At 37.8% G+C, this 19115-nt stretch overlaps 1 protein-coding gene across 1 annotated transcript in view; it reads left to right on the forward strand.

The window, feature by feature from the left end:
- Nucleotides 1-19115, forward strand: part of sgip1a (SH3GL interacting endocytic adaptor 1a) — a 71184-nt gene that overhangs the window by 21429 nt on the left and 30640 nt on the right. Inside the window, exons 2-11 of the mRNA XM_088350475.1 lie at nucleotides 1358-1421; nucleotides 2718-2742; nucleotides 2891-2911; nucleotides 3130-3192; nucleotides 3329-3392; nucleotides 3567-3742; nucleotides 11162-11173; nucleotides 13325-13346; nucleotides 13444-13525; nucleotides 17262-17344. Coding sequence (XP_088206601.1) covers nucleotides 1358-1421; nucleotides 2718-2742; nucleotides 2891-2911; nucleotides 3130-3192; nucleotides 3329-3392; nucleotides 3567-3742; nucleotides 11162-11173; nucleotides 13325-13346; nucleotides 13444-13525; nucleotides 17262-17344 — 612 coding nt within the window. The remainder of the gene's footprint in view (nucleotides 1-1357; nucleotides 1422-2717; nucleotides 2743-2890; nucleotides 2912-3129; nucleotides 3193-3328; nucleotides 3393-3566; nucleotides 3743-11161; nucleotides 11174-13324; nucleotides 13347-13443; nucleotides 13526-17261; nucleotides 17345-19115) is intronic.

The raw sequence follows: 19115 nt of genomic DNA on the forward strand, positions 1-19115 counted from the left end.
GTGTTTTAACCTATCGAAGTGCACTATGCAAACCACTGTTCCTGGCAACGTAAAAATCGTGTGATGATGAGATATGGTCTGTTTCCTTGTTTTGTGTCACACATACTACTGGTGGTCTATTGGTTAAGTGTCACCGCGCTCACCGCCACTACTCAGGTCTGTTTCCCCTTGCAAGCAATGTTTTGCAATCAAGGTCAGTGATATTTAGCGATTTGATCAATTATTGCACAAACATTGCTCAAATACTGTATGGTAACGCATAATTATGGTATGCATTTTCAATCTTATTCGCCATATTAGGCGCACCAGTTTATAAGGCGGACTTACAAATATCTGGCTGAATTAAGGTTTTTAGCTGCGCCCTATAGTTTGGAAAATAGGGTAGCACAAAAAGCTGACAGAAGGTGTTCTTGTGCTCCAATTATTTTAAGAGAGGGAAACAGAGCAGAGGGAGAAAATGAAAAGAAAACCTAATGTGCTGCTATAGAATTAGTGTGTTCTGAGGGGCAGTTTTTAAATGTGTGGTGTTGTTTTTGTCAGTTAAAAAATATGTATTATATTATTCTAGAATAGAGCTAAAACTAGAGGTCCAAATTCTTTGCTCTCAAATTAAATCTTTCATTTTCTTAATATCCAAGCACAAAGTTGGTCAATAATATGATTATGTATATCTTGGATGAATTATGTTTATTAAGTAGGTATGAATAATTTGCCAATTTTAAATTTGTTTTGCAATGAATGGTATGATTTTCAAATCCCAGTCTGCAACTAAAATACATCTTTTGTTTCTGTCCATTGACAGGCTATATCATATTATTTTGTGTTTCTAATATTTTTGTTTAATTTTTCACAAAATGTTCTGTTTGACAAGCGGTCCATATATTGACATATTTTTATTCCATAAACCTAAATTAAAATTATTAACCTAGAGCTCAGATTTCTTTATATTTGTTTTTAAATCGGCAATCGCTCTTGTTGCTTACTGGTTTAGGTTCCCGGAAGCATTTTGGGCAGGAGAAGAGGGGGTCACACAATTTATTTACAGGAAATGGACGCATGTGTTAAATAAACTTGCCAACATTTATTATTGATGTTACAAAAACAAAAATTTGAACAATTTTTGTTTATTTCAACCTCCAAGGTTAAATTATTTTTCTATCAATAGCATTGATTCTTGCAAATGATTTTTGTAATTACAAGAACCCCTGAGCATTGCAAGGTTTTGTGCGTCAAACATCTGACCATGAACAAAAGCTATAAGTAGTCCTGGCAAAGCGCTTGCCTTAGGTGGAGTGCAAACTATCAATAATACCATTGAAAAACGTCAATCTTACCATTGCTTCATTTTCCTTCTCAGGATTGAAAAAACGTACCAGGAAGGCCTTTGGGATAAAGAAGAAAGAAAAGGACAATGACTCGACGTAAGTTATCTTCTTCTTTCCAGTGTACTGTATAATTTGTGATCTAGAATGATTCAAATGGAGGGGCAACCTTCTTCAATCTTTTTATAAACACTGTATGCAGTGTAAATACTATATTCTGACCTGCTTTCTGGACTATGAGGGCAGCCAATTCGCCATTTGCTTTTAACTGTGAATGTTATAACCAGACTAGGTTTAAGTAACAACCAATCACAGCTTTAATTATTACCATTCCGCAACCCAGATACCAACTTTTCCATTTTTTTTTAATAATCAAATAAACAAAATAATTCTTCCTTAGAATAAACAAAGAAGTAGAAACTATGTCCCACACATAGTTATTCTTCATAATCAAATTTAAAATATGAGTATTTTTTACTCTAAACAAGGGCGTACAAGCTAGGGCAGGGAGTTGTTGCCCCCATATCAGGGTTATCGGGAAGATGCCTGCTAGAGCAAGGACAGCAATCCGAAAGGTTCAAAATAGCCCCAAATCAGTGTGACGACAATACGCTAAAACACCTTGCCGAAACACTGACTTTTCCTTATCGGCCGCCATGTTTATCAGCACGTTACACATGATGATGTCACTTCCTAAATGGATGAAAAACATTGGAGTCTTCGCCAAATCTATTCCTAAATGTCTACGTACATTCGACAAGGTTATATCCTCATAGTCGCCGAATGCTTCAATCTCGTGATTAACGAACAAAAGCGTGTAATCGCACTCAAACTAGGGCCATTGTATCGTGCTCAACCACACTTGCTGCTAAAGTCCCGATTTTCCAGGTACTGTGAGAGCAATCGAGCCTACCTGATCACAGAGCATATCCCGAGTTTGGCACAATTGGTAGAGGTGGGCCAGAACACGGTACAATTGCCGTACATACGCACAGCTGCGGTTGTAGTCACTGCGCAAAACATAACCATGATGTCAGGTGCGTTTGTAGGTGAGATTTACAGTATAAAGGAAACGTCAGAACCTGAACAAAAAGTTTTTGATACCATAGTTCGCGTTTCATAGCGCGACTAAACCAAAAAACAACAACTGCTGCCTATTAATTTTACTTGAATCAACTTGATGACGTATATTTTGTATGCAAATGGGCCTGGGCTAGGTTCGGTACAGTAAGGTTAGTCAGGGATGGAAAATCGGGGTCATAGGTGGACAGTGAAAATGGCCCTCGTGTGGGAATGGGTTCTATTAGTTTTACAGTATATTCAGCATAGTAAAACTGTGTTAAGGACTCAAGTAACTTGAGACCTATTTATTTTGTCATTTTTCTTTTCATCCAGGGGTTCCCCGGAAAGAGAGGGTGCCGTAAGTACACTTTCTTTAGCTACACTTTCAATTGCATCCATCAGTTATTTTATTTAGAAATCATAGTTAAAGCTTGATGTCGAAAAATTGAATCTTTTTGTGGTAACTGTTGCTGCCACTGAAATATGTTTTCTTTTTTACCTAACAGGAACCTCAAGAGGTTGAATTGGTACTGAATACAGTGGAAGTGTTGTTCTCGAATTAGACAATTCTGTAGAGTAGATATACACTCATTAATTGTTTGTTTGGTTTTGTTCCATTAGAGGACCCTTAGAAAAAATAAACACACCTTGCTGATATTTTTTCAGTCATCGTTTACAAAATCACAGAGGGATTTTTGACATGCTTAGGTAGTGAGGCCCATATTTCATTATCATCTCTTTGCAGTCTCAAAGGAAGACCAATGGGGCATCAAATGGATTCTACGGAGAAATTGACTGGGAGAGATATGTGAGTATGAACTTACAAAGCTGTTTTAGAACCCTAATGTATACAGTATTCATATTAATTTACATCGCTGAAGGTTTCAACTACACCATTTACATAAGCTGTTTTTGAAGCGTTCTATCGATTGATTCTGTTTCAGAATTCTCCTGAGGTGGATGAAGAGGGTTATAGCATCAGACCTGAAGATGAGGCAGAGCAGGAGAATATCCTTAAACGTTGTGCCAGTTTCAGCACTAAAACGCAGCAATTTAGTCCATCCATCTTTATAGCCGTTAATAGCATTAAATTAATTTTATATGCATTTGGTTAATTAATATAGGCTTGTGTTTTTGTGGATATTTAATAGATACAGAATCTTTTCCTTGACAATTCCCTCTCACATTGCCCCAAGTCCCATTTTTTCTCATCTGATGAGTCGGAAGGAGAGGAAGACCACAGGAAAAAGTTCAAAATTAAGATTAAGCCCCTCCCAGCTGGTCAAGTTGTGGCAGTGCCCTCAGTCGAAGAGCTCAAAGCCTCCATAGGCCACATTGCTCTTTCCCCTTCATCTATGGTGAGTAACTTTGGCCGACGTTTTGGATTCTCATTAACAGCGTGCTGCAGGGACGAGCATGTGGAACTTTCTAGCTCATCTTTAATGCTACCGTCTTATGCTAAGCGTGGGCAACTGGTGGCGGCACGAGATACAAACACTTGCTCAATTTGGCTCACTGCTTGAGAAATGCAGAAAGAGGTCCCATTTGTAATGGTTCAAATCGAAGACTGCAGTAGTCAAATCATTATTAGAAGGTAAAAAGAAGGCAATAGTTAGTTGGCAGACATAATGTGCGGTAAAAATTGATTGATCAGACAGATTTTGTGATTTGGTGTGTGCGTATTGCGTGTGCATGGTAAAAATTTCTGTCAATGAATAATGTTCATGTCTGTTTCCTTTTATCTTTTTAGAGATGTAAATGTTAAAAGTGCCATTCTCTAATGCAGTGACTCTCAAATGTGTGCGTGTACCCAAGAGCATATGTGGAGGTACTCAAAGGGGTATGAAAAAATGTATAAAAGAAGCATATATATATATATATATATATATATATATATATATATATATATCATTTTAAAGTCATTTTAAGTAATCATTACTCCTTTACTACACATACATAAGATGGTTCCTATATTATATGTATATTGCTAAATATAGAAGGCTATAGTCTAAAAACAGTTGGACAGACAATAACACAATTTGTGTCAAGAGTTGATCTGTACCTGATAGGTTCTTTTGTCCAGAAATTAGGTCGTTTGATTTATATTCCAAATCTTTTTTTGAAGGTCATTTTATTTCAAACCAAAAGTACTAGGTGTTTTTTTTAATTTATAGGCTAAATATTTTGAATTGTTCAGTTTAAAATAATAAATGCCGCGTTATTTTGTTTACAATTACCAAGATACCATCATAGGATTTTTGTATTTTAACTTCTGAGAATTTTGTAATTTAAAACGACCCTACAAAATCGACCTTTTTGTTTGAACAAACTGTTTAGCACAATACGACTCAGAAATTTGATCAAATGGATTAAATTAGTTTTTTTGCACATTCATGACATAAATATGTTGGGTTTTTTTTAGCTAATGTTACACTTGTTGTTTCTATATCCCAGTTATTGTTATATGTTTATTTTAGCTAACCCAAAATTTTGGTTAGGGGTACTTAGCTGAAAATAATTGATTGATTGGAACCCTTAACCACCTTGGCCGTAGGTGCACCATTTTCTGTGGTGTGTCTTGAGCAAGTACAACCTGGTGGCGACCATCCCGCTCCAGGCCAACATATGTTTTCACTCGGTCTAGAACCAGGGACTTTTTGGGTGAGAGGTGAATGTGCTAACCCCTGCAAATCCTATCTACTGTATTTTCCGGTATAGTATACCACACAAAGAGCTTAATAAAGCAGTTACTTGTATATCAAGGGAGCAAGAAAAGTTGCCTTTAACTAAAAGTGTCAAAATTGTGCATGATCAGTTCAACCTAACTCTAGTCATTTTATTCGAACAGTTAAGCCCAGGGGCCCACATGAAATATTAAGAGCCAGAGCTTGTGTGACTACTGGCAACCTTAAACATCTGAATGACACACAGGTTTTGTGTGCCCACTTTCCCAACTGAATTATTCAGTGTGGTTACCCAAGCCACCGACCAGTAGTGCTGACTAGGTATGATGCCCGTGTCACAATTTGTGCTCCTAATTTCGGCCCCTCTTTCACCAAGCAGTATTTTCGCACTGCTCTGTTTTGGTCATCACCAGATGACTGTCAATGTGGTGGGAGAGCTTCCTGCTGCAGATGCTGCATTAATAGGAGAATGCGTAGATCTCCTACCTATGTCATATAGGCATCACAACTAAATTCACATTAAATTATTAGTTGACTAAGTTTACCAAATTCAGCGTATAGTATATAATCATGTACACTGTTTTTACACATAGTTTACATGGACACTCGCTATAGCTAACTTGATTAAATACTGTCTGAGATAAATCATTTTTTTTAAATCAAGATGGCCCACAAAATAATGATAATAATGTACTATATTATAGGCTTACGGTTGTCAAGGATTTGTTTCAAGTAGCTATTAAGGTGAACCAAGCTACATAGTATTAAAGATAAGAATAATCAGTGGTAACATGAGTTTGGTATTGCCTATATTTGAATGTAGCCCTTACCTGTACAAACGCTGCCCTACTTATGAAGGCGATAAGTTCTGGACGATCGTTCGTAAGTTGAATTTGTTCGTAAGTTGCTTGAGTATGTTTAAGGCTTGTATAAGTAACCTGTATTTTTTTGTACTAAAAATAAACATTTAAGAAAATTATATGCTCTATAAAGATAAATAAAGTGAGGTTTAACTTACTTTTGGAAGATGGGCTTCAAGAGTTACACTTCATGCCAAGCATATTGATAGAGATATTAAACAATAACAATGTCAAAGTTCTTAGCGAGCTAGAGATACAGTACAGTATACGTAGTATGTTTACACAGGAAGAGGAAGAGGAAACAGATTTCTTCTTCGCGGTGGATGCTGCACAGCGCCACCACATGCCGGAGGTGGCGGAAAGAAGCACGACAATAATATCCTGTACTCGGAAAAATGTGCACACAGTACAAAATCTAACTTAAAGCAATGTCTGGATATTTTTTGACATCCCGAAAAAAATGATCGTATCTACCGTTTAGCGTAAGTCGAATGGTCGTAACTAGGGGAGCGTCTGTAACACTAAAGTGGCATTTACTACTTCATTATGCGACAATAACTGCAACAATTTGACTTTTTAAAGAAATCAATGCTAAGTCAGATACAAAACATTACAACCGGGGTCACTAAAGGAAGTTCAGGCAGAGCAATCAATGTCCTTAGCCCATCTCATACAATCAATACCAACCATGGGTCAAATTATTTCTGGTTTTAGTCTTGCTTTTTCCTAAGATGAGTCTGTAGGCACTGCAATGTCAATTTCAACAGTAAGTGGCAAAATGCTAAACTCATTATTATGCAGTGTTATAACTAAGCATCCATCCAGCCATCCATTTTCCGCGCCGCTTATCCTCACTAGGGCCGTGGGTGTTATAAATGGTTAGGTCATATACTTAAGATCTTATTCTTGTTTAGAAACAAATGTTGACTTTCCCTTTAAATGTAAACGCAATACTTAAATTGAATTCTTCACTAAAAAGGCAGTGTACCGGGTCTTTTACAAAGCACTTTAAACCTTAAGTTTACTCAGGTTCAATCTCCAATTCATTGAACTGTCAACTCTAAGATTAATTGGGATTCATTTATCACAAAATTGTGGGATTAAACTAAAGTTTTGCTTTAGTTAACTCAAGTTATTGCTTTAACTTTAGTTAAGTCTACTTACAGGCAATTGAATGGCAGTTCCACTGTAGTTAGCGATAGCATGAACACACGGGCGTCACAGTATGAAGAAATGTTTCTTTTGAAAACTTGGCTGTGAACCCAATTCTTATATATTTTAAAGTTGCGTCTTGGCTGATATACTGGACTGTCTCAGAAAATTAGAATATTGTGATAAAGTTCTTTATTTTCTGTAATGCAATTAAAAAAACAAAAATGTCATACATTCTGGATTCATTACACATCAACTGAACTGAACCTTTTATTATTTGAATATTGCTGATTTTGGCTTACAGCTGAAAAAAAACTCAAAAATCCTATCTCAAAATATTAGAATACTTCCTCAGACCAAGTAAAAAAAATAATTTTATAACAGCAAAACTAAATCAAACATTTGAAAATGTCCATTGATGCACTCAGTACTTGGTTGGGAATCCTTTTGCACGGATTACTGCATCAATCCGGCGTGGCATGGAGGCAATCAGCCTGTGGCATTGCTGAGGTGTTATTGATGCCCAGGATGCTTCGATAGCGGCCTTCAGCTCATTTGCATTTGTAGGTCTGGTGTCTTTCATCTTCTTCTTAACTATACCCCACAAATTCTCGATGGGGTATCAAGGACAGTGATGCCATGGTCCGTGCACCAGTTACTGGTGGTTTTGGCCCTGTGGGCAGGTGCCAGATCATGCTGGAAAATGAAATCCTCATCTCCATTGAGCTTTTTAGCAGATGGAAGCATGTAGTGCTCTAAAATCTCTTGGTACACAGTTGCATTTACTCTGGACTTGATGAAACACAGTGGACCAACACCAGCAGCTGACATGGCTTCCCAAACCATTGCTGACTGTGGGAACTTCACACTGGATTTCAAGCAACTTGGATTTTGCTCCCCTCCAGCCTTTCTCCAGACTCTGGCGCCTTGACTTCCAAATGAAATGCAAAACTTGCTTTCGTCTGAAAAGAGGACTTTGGACCACTCTGCAACTGTCCTGTGCTTCTTCTCCATAGCCCAAGTCAGACGCTTCTTCCGTTGTCTAAAGTTCAGAAGTGGCTTGACCATGGGTATACGGCTATTGTAGCCCATTTCCCGGACACGTCTGTGAACTGTGGCTTTTGATACCTGGACTCCAGCTTCAGCCCACTGTCTTTGAAGCTCCCCCAAATTCTGGAAGCGGCTCTTCTTCACAATTTTGTTAAGGCTGCGGTCATCTCTCTTGGTTGTGCAGCATTTCCGGCCACATTTTTCCCTTCCAACAGACTTTTTGTGGATATGCTTTGAAACTGCACTCTGTGAACAGCCTGCTCTTTGAGAAATTTCTTTTTGTGTCTTACCCTTCCTGATGGAGGGTATCAATGATGGTCCTCTGGACAGCAGACAGATCAGCAGTCTTCCCCATACTTGTGATTTAGTTTACTGAACCAAGCTGAGTGTTTTTAAGGCTCAGGAAACCCTCGCAAGGTGTTTCGAGTTAATTAGATGATTCAGGTGATTAGTTGAATAGCCTACTTGTATACTTTTTCATGATATTCTAATATTTTGAGATAGGATTTTTGAGTTTTTTTCAGGTGTAAGCCAAAATCAGCAATATTCAAATAATAAAAGGCTTGAAATAGTTCAGTTGATGTGTAATGAATCCAGAATGTATGACATTTTTGTTTTTTTAATTGCATTACAGAAAATAAAGAACTTTATCACAATATTCTAATTTTCTGAGACAGTCCAGTATATTATTACAAAAAATAGGAAGAGAATGGTAAATGGTCTGCATATGTGTAGCGCTTTTCAAGTCACTTGAGACCCCCCAAAGAACTTTTCAATGTGATTCACACTTACTCATTACCATACTGATAGCAGCAACAGCCATTTCAATTTTTTGGGTCATGTTTTAACCATTTGAGAAACATTTTCATTATATTTTCAACATTTGGATGGAGAGATTAAAAAGCCTGTCGGACCGCATGTTTGACGTACGAAGCTTCTTGAAAATGCAAACAATTTCATGTTTTTACAAGTAGTTGTCTTGAGTGCAAATGGAATTTCAATAGTAGATCTTGAGCAGACAATCTGTACTGCCGTTGTGTAATGTAAAATTGTACTATTAAAATACTGGTACTTGTTGTTTTTAGGAAGCAACTTAGACACTTTTTAATGTTAGCTGGTCTCACTTGCTATGAATAATATTAGTAAGAGGCGGAAAAAGGTTTAAATGTCACCACTTCACCATCGATGTAGCGAGAACAACGACTGGTCACGAGGAACTGAGGTGCTTCGTCCTCAGCTACACATCAGCCAATCATATGAATCATTTGCATCATGTCCCTCCCACTGTTGCATCACTGCCGAGGCTCATGGCTCACTGCACAATTGGAGCAGCATGAGAGAGAGAAGGCAATAGGGAATATGTGTGACTCAGGAAAACAGGCCAGATTAGATAAATGAAAGGCAGTTGCTAGTGCGATTGAAAAAAAAAAATCAGGAGGAAATTGAGGACCATTTTGTCATCAACTTCCAATAATATTTTAGGTTACAGTACTCATGACCGGGTGGAAACATTTGTTTGCCTGGAAAGGAATGGGCTGTACCTGCCCAAGACACACCACAGGCACTACGGCCCTAGTGTTTAAGGGATCCATCCAACCAACCAACCGACTGACCAACTAACTTATGATTTAAAAAAACTAACCAATCTCTATTCAGTGGTACCTCCCTATACGAGCACCTCTGAACAATTTCGGCGTACGAGTTTTATTTGCAAAAAAAAGATTGCTCACCATAAGAAGGAAAATCAGGTTCACGAGCAGTCCCAGAGGCTACCACAAGAGACCGCTCACTGCTCGTGAACGTTTACGGCCAGGATCAGCTCGTTAAGTTTGCGCATGCAAAAATGTATGCTCTAAAATGTTTTTTTCTGTACACTCATTTAAAGTTACAGTAACAATAATGTTAAGTGTACAGTAAGTGCTTACGTATTATCAGTCTCTTGATCTCATACTCCTCTCATTAACGATTGCAAATCCTCCTTTTAAGCGATAACAAACCTCACAAACACAACGTGGCACCTACTCGCAGCAAGACAGACTAAGTAGAATGATAGAATGATCTGTATCAGAGCCAAAATAGACAAGTTGAGATCAGTCTTTTAAAAAAAATGAATTCCTGTATAAAAATTGTTATACAGTGTACACAATTTGAAATATAGTACAGGGAAAATGTTTAAGTTGACAGGTATGTGATCCCCTCGAATATTCCTTGCAAAAGCCCCTCCAGACCCCACCTCTTCCGCACCACAGTCACACATTCGTTACAGCGACTCAACAATGATGCTCATAATAAACTCACATTTTGCTGTGTTAATATCATATTATTTATGCTATTATTGTTTTTGTTTAATTACTATTTGAATATGTTTTAGTGATCCGGAAAATGTCTTTTAGAGCTATAAAAGGTTCACTTAAAAGATTGGAGCACGGGAGCACACCAATTCCTTTTTAAGTTTAGCGTGCAAAACTGTAAAAACATAGGCTGCAACTTATTTTGTTTTCCTCTTGTTTTTTTTCTTGTTTTTTTGCTGCTAAAAAAAACCTATGAAAATATATACTTTTACACAGAACTGTGAAAATATATACCCTGTGAACTTTTTTATTTTTTTGTATTTTTTATTGCTGCTAATTGCACTTCTCTTCAGAGCATTATTGTTATAACTTGGGCCAGTTTTCTAAGCAATACATTGTAAATATTTTTTGTTTATATACCCTGATAATCTTGTAACCTTTTTTCTCTTTTAAGTCTTCATTACATGTTTACCCTAGAGTGCCATGTCTAATAGTGATGCATACCATGTTTCACACTTTTGATATCAATGACAATAAAGACAATTCAATTTAGGAAAATAAGCTTTTTACACAAGCAATTTGAGCATATAATGTGATTTCCTGCGCTGTCATCTTCCCACATGTAAGCTGTCTCAACAGATGACTGTAGCTGGCTTCCCTTGACTCACGTGATGTCTGTGTTGCTGATTTGTTACTCTCTGACCAGGTATTTCTTCTCTCTTCCTTTTTGCTGGTCACAGAGACGTAGCCCGGTAAGTGTCGTTTGGCTCCATCTTCATTTGGTCAAACTACTGCATACACAGAACATCACATGGCTCTCGCGCTCGATACAAGAAGTTTGCATGGATGGGAGCAGTGGCTGAACTATCGCATTCAAACGGTCGTAGGAGTTGTGTTTTGAACGATTGACACTTTTGATACAGTTTTTGACAAAATGGCCGCTGGTGGCAATAAATGAGTTAATGTATTGATTTTTAGATTTACACTGCAACTTATTTTGTTATGAACCTTTTCATGCTTGCTCGGCGCAATAGGAAAAATATTTGATTTCTAAAGATTTGACTCTTTGATGTCTTACTTCAGTCACTACCCATCGTGTCTTCTCGTATCCTGTGGTCTTCTGCTAGGCTTTCCCATTCTGTCTTTTCTCTTCATTTGCCATGTATTCCCTTCTGGGCCTGTTCATGGGATCTTCATACATGCATGCTTTTGTAGCTTTGTCTGGCTAAGAGCACAGCCGAGATTTAATTTCTGTGTCGCCTCAGTAGAAGTTTATATTTTTAGACCGCCGTTTTAAATATTGGCTTTTTTGTTGTTTGCCATTGATTTGATTTCCAAAATTGAATCCTTGAGATGCCTTTCACTAGAATAGCAAACTGATTTTTTTAGTCTTATTAGTATTTTAATTAACATTACAATATCCAGAACTACAACAGCCTGTAAGAAACATATTTTGTCAATATTCTACTTAGTTTTTCAATATTTAAAATATTTACGGGGAATTAAGTCACAAATATGTGACTTTTAAAAGAAACAAATTTGACAGAACGAAACTGAAAATAATTACAAGTTTCAACTAACCCTTAACCAAATCTGCTGCTTTGTAATGTCAGTAGTTTGTGATTCAATTTCTCCCAAATTTGTGTTTATTTTTCCCCAAAAAATGTACTTCTTCATAACATCATACATTAGCTTATAATAAATTATGTTTCATGAATTTGTGATTGTTTCTCTTAAAATATTATCGCCTTTTTAGGAAAAAAGAAATTCTAATAGGTGGCCCTAACGCGTCATAGAGTTATTACAGTACTGTACCTTGTTCAAACTGAAAATTTTACTCCGGGTTAGGATTTATGACAGTTATTTTTATGTTAAGTATTTAAGCTGGATCGTGATGCTAATTGTAATACTTTCTTGGTTATTTTTGTCATAAAATTTGCCTTTCACTACCAGGGGTGTAATAAAATTATTGAAACATTTAAGACCTGCAATGGACATCTTTATTGAATCGATGGGTTCATTGACTCAGACCTAAATTAATCTTTCCACCTAGAAATGTATTGAGATAAGCCATAAATCCTCCTACACTCATAGATAACATACTGTAAGAACATGTCATACTGTATATTCTAGTACCATGATCCGTTCAAGGCGTACAGTATAGTTTAGTAAGTAAATGTTAAAAGGACTGCATTTATAGAGCGTTACAGTTTGTTTTTATTTATTTTGATTCTAATTAGTCACTTTTTACACTGTTTTTATGCTCTGTGATCTCTGGTTTGTGATTATCGTGACAAAATATAGTACTTTGGGTGTAATCATAAGCATTTTAAACCAGACAATGTTTGAATTTTAATGATGAGTTCATCTAATCAAACTAAAGGGATTTTTCCACTTTAAAATACAGTGAGATATGTTAAAATTTATATAAATACATTTAAATAATTGGTTGGTAGCTTTACAGTCTCAACAATTCCAATCAGGTATTTAGAAAACGACAACAAAAAGTAACTACATCATGGCCTTGTGAACCATCTAATATAGAAGCCAATAGTCATAAAAACAAATCAAAATTTTCCAATTGAACTGTCTTTTAATCATTTTGCAACCTGTGGATAGACAAATAAATAACTTGAGATCACCCCCAATAACTAAAAACTTTCATAAGAAATATTGGCAATTGATTTGATTGTAAAGGAAAAGACCAATTTTCACATCACTATCAATCTAAAAGTTGTGGTGTATCCTCGTGTATCTTGTGGACTGTATTTTTGTGTTCTACCAACATAACTTTTTCTTTGTTTTTTGAAAAAAAATGTTTTTTTTGTTCACATTATTTGCACAAATTGCAAAATCATGAGCCCTGAGTATCTATCTTTTTAAACGTAATTTTTTTGTTTTAGGGGTTGAAAAGGAACACCTCCAGTAAGTATCAGTTTCTTACAATAGTCTCCCATTAAACTCACTTTGTAGTAGAATATCGTGACTTTTATAATTTTGTTTTACTTTCGCACAAATGTAGACGCTGATGAAGAGATTGTCAGACCAAGACGTGTTGTTCCCACTGTGACCCCCACTCCTGCTCTAGCGCCACAAGCTACCAGGTATGTCCATCCCTGCTTTCCTCCAATCAGTTTATCACGTGGCTATATGTGATGTATTTATATTTGCACCACAGACAAGTTTCGGCTCATAGAGCAGTGGTCCCCAACCACCTTGCTGTGGGTCATTTGGTACAGAAAGTCTTAAGTTTAAGGTGGCGCATTCGAATTACTATAAGTTTGGTTGGCAAGGGAGGGAGCAGTTGTTCAACGCATCCTCCTGTAGTACTCCACATGTTTTTCCACTATGCTTCCTGTTACAAACTGGGCCAAACTCACACTTACCACATACACGGGAGCTCAAATCGTCGGCCTACCCACACCTAACCTCTGAGATTTGAATATCAGGTCCATCATCTGACAGGCACAATCATGCCTGGAGTGGGCCCCCATTCTCAGCCCGGGGGTTTCATACCCACTTAGCGATAGAGGAAGAATTTGAATGAATGGAACAGCAGCAAGCTTTTCACATGATAATGCATTTTTATTAGGAAGAAATGCAGGTATATGTTGAATAGTTAACAGAAAATACATTACCATTTTAATTCAAAGGAAAATTATTTAAAGTTTCTGATATCAATAAAAACAGATTTACCCATATACAGTATAGTTTAAAATCGAAGTTGCATTTGCCTTCCCAACAGATAGTTAGGCTTTACACTTTAACTCTTTTATCTCATTTTAAGTGGGCTACTTAGAACATCAAAATCATCCTAAGCAAAGCACTGGTCTCTGCAACTTTGTTGATGACAATGTCACTGTCTGTAGACATGAGAATTTCCTTTTCAGTTTATATCAGCATGACATCTTCCAAATTTTCCTGAGGCAGTGATCTTCTTGCCTAGCTTTTAGGAATTTCATAGCAGAGTTGTTTTGCTCACCTGCCGCCTGAGAACAGTAAAGGGTCAACAGGAACTTATACATGTATGCCAGTTAAATGACACGGTAGGCAGAGAGAGGACCTGTTTTTCTCTTCTTTTTCATTTCTTTTTCTTTTTTTTTCTTTTCTTACTTTCCCTTTTGTTTCTTTTTTCCCAAACATTTTTCTTCTTATTTTTTCCTGCATTTTTCCTATCTTTTCTCATTTTCCTTGTATTCTTTTGACTGTTATAGCCTTTTACTTCTTTCCTTTCATTATTATTGTTTCTTTCTTTTTCTCCTTTATTCTTTTCTCCTTTATTTTTTGTTCTGTCGTTTCCTTTTTCATGTATTCAGCTCAGTAGCCTAGATGGTAGTGTGCCCGCTTTGAGACTGGGAGGTCGCTGGTTCGCGCCTCGGCCGAGACATACCTAATTGGTATAATGGCGGCGCCCTCTGTTGGCTGCGGCTGCATCGACTCGCTACAACGGTTCAGGTGTATCGACATTTCGTTCTGTGTACATTGTTACAAAGAATGACAATACAAAGGAAATTATTATTATTATTATTATTTTTTAGCTTTATTTCTCCCCCAAAAGTGAATTGTGCTTACATAATAATTTTTAATATATGGATAAAAGCAGCAAAAACAATCTAAGGCTTTTGGGAACAAAAAGAGTGAGGTATTTTTTCAAAGAATAGAGCTCTTTCCGATCACGACAAGCTTATTAGAGTGTAAGGAGCTATCCGGTAAAGGCTGCTAAATTCACTGCTAAATTCTGCAAAAACGTTTCACCACACACATCCGAGGACACAGAGATGACAGGCAAAAAGTGCAATATGGGTGAAAAGAATGATAGCAGTCCTTTTAACGCATTTCTTTTTATTTTCCTGGCTTTTTCGGCTCCACGCAACCTTGCACACATAGTTCATTTTACCGCCACAGAAAAGAATAGTGGTGGGCCAAACCAACTTAAAATTTGGGAGGGGGGAATTCCCCAAGATGTTAAAACTCGCCTCATCTGTAACGCTGAATGTGGCCAAATGGCTGACTCGAGAGTGAATGCACGGATAAGGTTAGATGGTGCAAATGACAGATGTTAAAATTATTTTTTCTTATTCAGTCAGCCCAAACTTGACCTTGACGTTTTGGAAATCTCCTGTTCTTCCCGATTAGTCACTCCGGCATCAGGCACAAGAGTCCATTATATTACTCACCCATTACATCGTCAGGGCACAGATACAGAACAAAAGGATTTAAGAGGCCCCGCCTCGGGAAAAGCCCGATCCCCGCTGCCATTACCTTTCTAAACAACAGGACCCTTTTAGCCATCGAATCAGCCTGCCTTCATTGTCATGTATGTTTGTCATTATGTTGTTTTTTTTGTGTAATATAAAGTAATGTTTGTTGTTTAACCCTTGTACAAGGGGAGCAATACATCAAATCAAAATCGAAAGTTGCCGATTGGTCGGTTCAACTGTTACGTTGGAAGCGAGGATGCTCGCCCGCAAAGAATACAGCAAAATTTCTGAGCTTATAGCCATTGTGCGTGGAGAGTGGTCAACTAAAGCCCACTACGTCATGTTACAAAGACTTGCGGCAACGAAACTTTAGGATGCATGGATTCTTACGTCAAGAACACAAGGAAACCACATAACACCAACACAGTTTTTTGAAGGGTTGGTTTATTCAGTGAATTTCTATTTTTGATTACCGTAAATTCCGGACTATAGAGCGCACCTGATTATAAGCCGCACCCACCACCTTTTTGGATGATTTACCACTTTTGTACTTACACAAGCTCAGTATCGGAACGTACCTTAACTTTACAGACAATGTATGTCTAAACTTAGAGGTTGCAGTCTTTCTTGGCGCACATATTCAACTAGTCTTAATCTTACCTTTTATACTCCAGCGCCGCTGGTGGCCGTTAGAAAAATTCCATAAATTGGCCGCTTCACTGAATAAGCCGCAGGGCTGAACATTTTGGAAAAAAGTAGCAGCTTATAGTCCGGAATTTACGGTAGTTGGCATGCAGATAAACATGATATTACTATACCAGCTCAGTAGCCTAGATGGTAGTGTGCCCGCTTTGAGACTGGGAGGTCGCTAGTTCGCACCTCGGCCGAGACATACCTAAATGGTATAATGGCGGCGCCCTCTGTTGGCTGCGGCTGCATCGACTCGCTACAACGGGTCAGGTGTATCGACATTTCGTTCTGTGTACATTGTTACAAAGAATGACAATACAAAGGAAATTATTATTATTATTATTATTACAGTGACCAAAGTGTTTTGCAGTGAGTGACAGAGTTGCCCATGTCATGTGATATTGGTACAATGTTATGAATTCACCCAAATGTTTCACACAATTACACAGTGGATTTAGGCTTAAGAATAATCTTTTTTTGTTATTATTATTCTTGTTGTTACAAAGTCAAGTCAAATTTATTTGTATTTATATTCCTAAGAGACTTAGAAGGATGCGCAAACCCCCATTACTACATCTCCTGACCTAATGAAATAATGTCATCATTGTTGTTATTATTATTTTTATTATCAATGTAAAAAAAGTACCAACATGCCGCTGTTGGGAAGGCCGGGAATATACATTGTCAGACATTAAACCGTTCCATGGTACAGAAAAGGTTGTGGATCACTAATATAAAGGACCAGTGTGGAAATAAAATAAAAACAAACTTAATAACAGGCCCTTACATTTGTATTTTAAATGAGCCCTGATCTCTGCAGTTATCTCCTAATGTTTGCATTCAAGTGAAGTCCAATCGCTCTCAGTCATAATTTGTGTCCTGAATGATAAAATGACCCAAACTGTTTTGGGATATTAGTGATTATGTTGTTTTTATTTCCATGCTGCAGCCATCAGACACCAGTCACCGAAGAAACTACTGATTTGTTTGGGCCTCCTTTGGAAACTGCTTTTGGAGAAGAGAAGATTGAAGGTATGTTTCTTCAGTTTACTTACATGTTTTGATTGGATTTTTACTGAAGTTGATGTTATTTAAATAGTTCCCGCTCTCTGTTGGGAATTAATTATCAAAACGTACCGTTTACCAAATTGTTCGAATTAATTATCTGACTCAATTAACCAAACACAGCCTACATTCACCCGACAATTTATACACACTCGTTTCTTGAGAGAAAAATGAACAGGAAAGTCGACATTTGCACACAGGGGCAGATTTATTTTCCCTAACAGAAAAACTAAGTGTACTCCATCGAAGACGGCCGAAGTAGTGACGTTGAAGGGTGTGGGGACCCTTTTTCTGAAGTCCTTTAGCTTTCTCTTATTGGCCCACGTCTCCCTGCAAGATGGTGTGCCGGCTCCTCCCACGGGCGTGCCAAGGAAGCCCTCTGGGCTTCACAATCTCATCCACGAGCGCCTTGATGTCTGGCTTTCCAAATCGTCGCCTCCACGAGTCCTGTTATTAAAATTCCCTATACAAAATATTATGCATTTCGAACAGCCTGTCCTCACCTTGTACATTGAACTAAAGCCCACTCAGTGAAAATCTTCATTGCATTATGAGTCAATAGTATAAAATCCTTTATAGTCAAAATGTATAAAATCCTTTTTCTTATGGTCTGACATCCCTATGTTGCTTTGTCTTGGCTGTGGTCACAATTTAAAGAGACGTTCAGGGGCCTTGTTATTTGCACGACACAGCTTGTTTGTATGCAGAGTCTGTTGTCAGCTGCTCTTATTCAAGCCAGTTGGATTTATTGCTGCAGTCTGCAGAGGAGCGTTTAGCTGTTGCGTAACTCAAGTAGTTCATGCTTTGCGATTCAGGAAATTGATTTATGTCGGTAACAATGCTCTTGCTGTCTCTTGATGAGTAATAAGAGTATGAGTATGGATGTAAAGAGAGAACTATAAAAGTGTGATTGTGCCGACTGTGATGTATGGTGTAGAGACTTGGAGCCTGAACGCAGATTTGAGAAAGAAATTAAATATTTTTGAGATGAAGAGTTTGAGGGGTATGTTAGGAGTGACAAGATTGGATAGATTGAGAAATGAAATTGTTAAAGACGGGACTGGAGTAGTAGTGGAACTGAACCAGCGTGTGGATAAGAGAGTACTCTGTTGGTTTAGACACATGGAGAGGATGGATGAGGAGTGAATGTTGAGAAGGATCTACAGAGCAAAGGTAAATCGAAGGCGACTAAGAGGAAGGCCGCGATTGACATTGATGGACGGTGTCATGAGTGCACTGGTGGCAAGCGGTCTAAATGTAGTGGAAGCTAGAGCTCTTGTTGGTGATAGGAATGAGTGGAGAGGTGTTGTGAAAGAATAGTGGGATGTTTGGACATGTTCTAAGGGATGGGCAGGGCACCTGTATGATGTGGCAGGGGTAAACCAGTGAAAGCTGTCGGGCCCTGCTGTTGAACAGAAGAGTGTGTTGCGTCACCCTGACCCGAGTGACATGGCCGCTTTCTTGTGTCCCGTTTCATCTGGAGGGACAAAAGCATGACCAACTTGGCTGCCGAGGTGCTTAACTTGTTTGGGTGTTTGGGCATTTGATTTGGCCATGGTCCAAAGATTTTTGTGTGTGTTTTTGCTACTTTTTCCTTTTTTTCTTTTCTGTGTTTTTGTTTATGTGTTTGCCTTGCTTTCGGTTACCCCTCTCGAGGGATATGACCAGGGTAGATAGATGGATAGATAGAACAATGCCCTGCCGGGGTGAAATACTGATGTTGCGTATTCATATTTCT

Source organism: Urocampus carinirostris, chromosome 12 (assembly GCF_059441175.1).
Source record: "Urocampus carinirostris isolate Australia breed hairy pipefish chromosome 12, RoL_Ucar_1.0, whole genome shotgun sequence".
Classification (NCBI taxonomy): Eukaryota; Metazoa; Chordata; class Actinopteri; order Syngnathiformes; family Syngnathidae; genus Urocampus; species Urocampus carinirostris.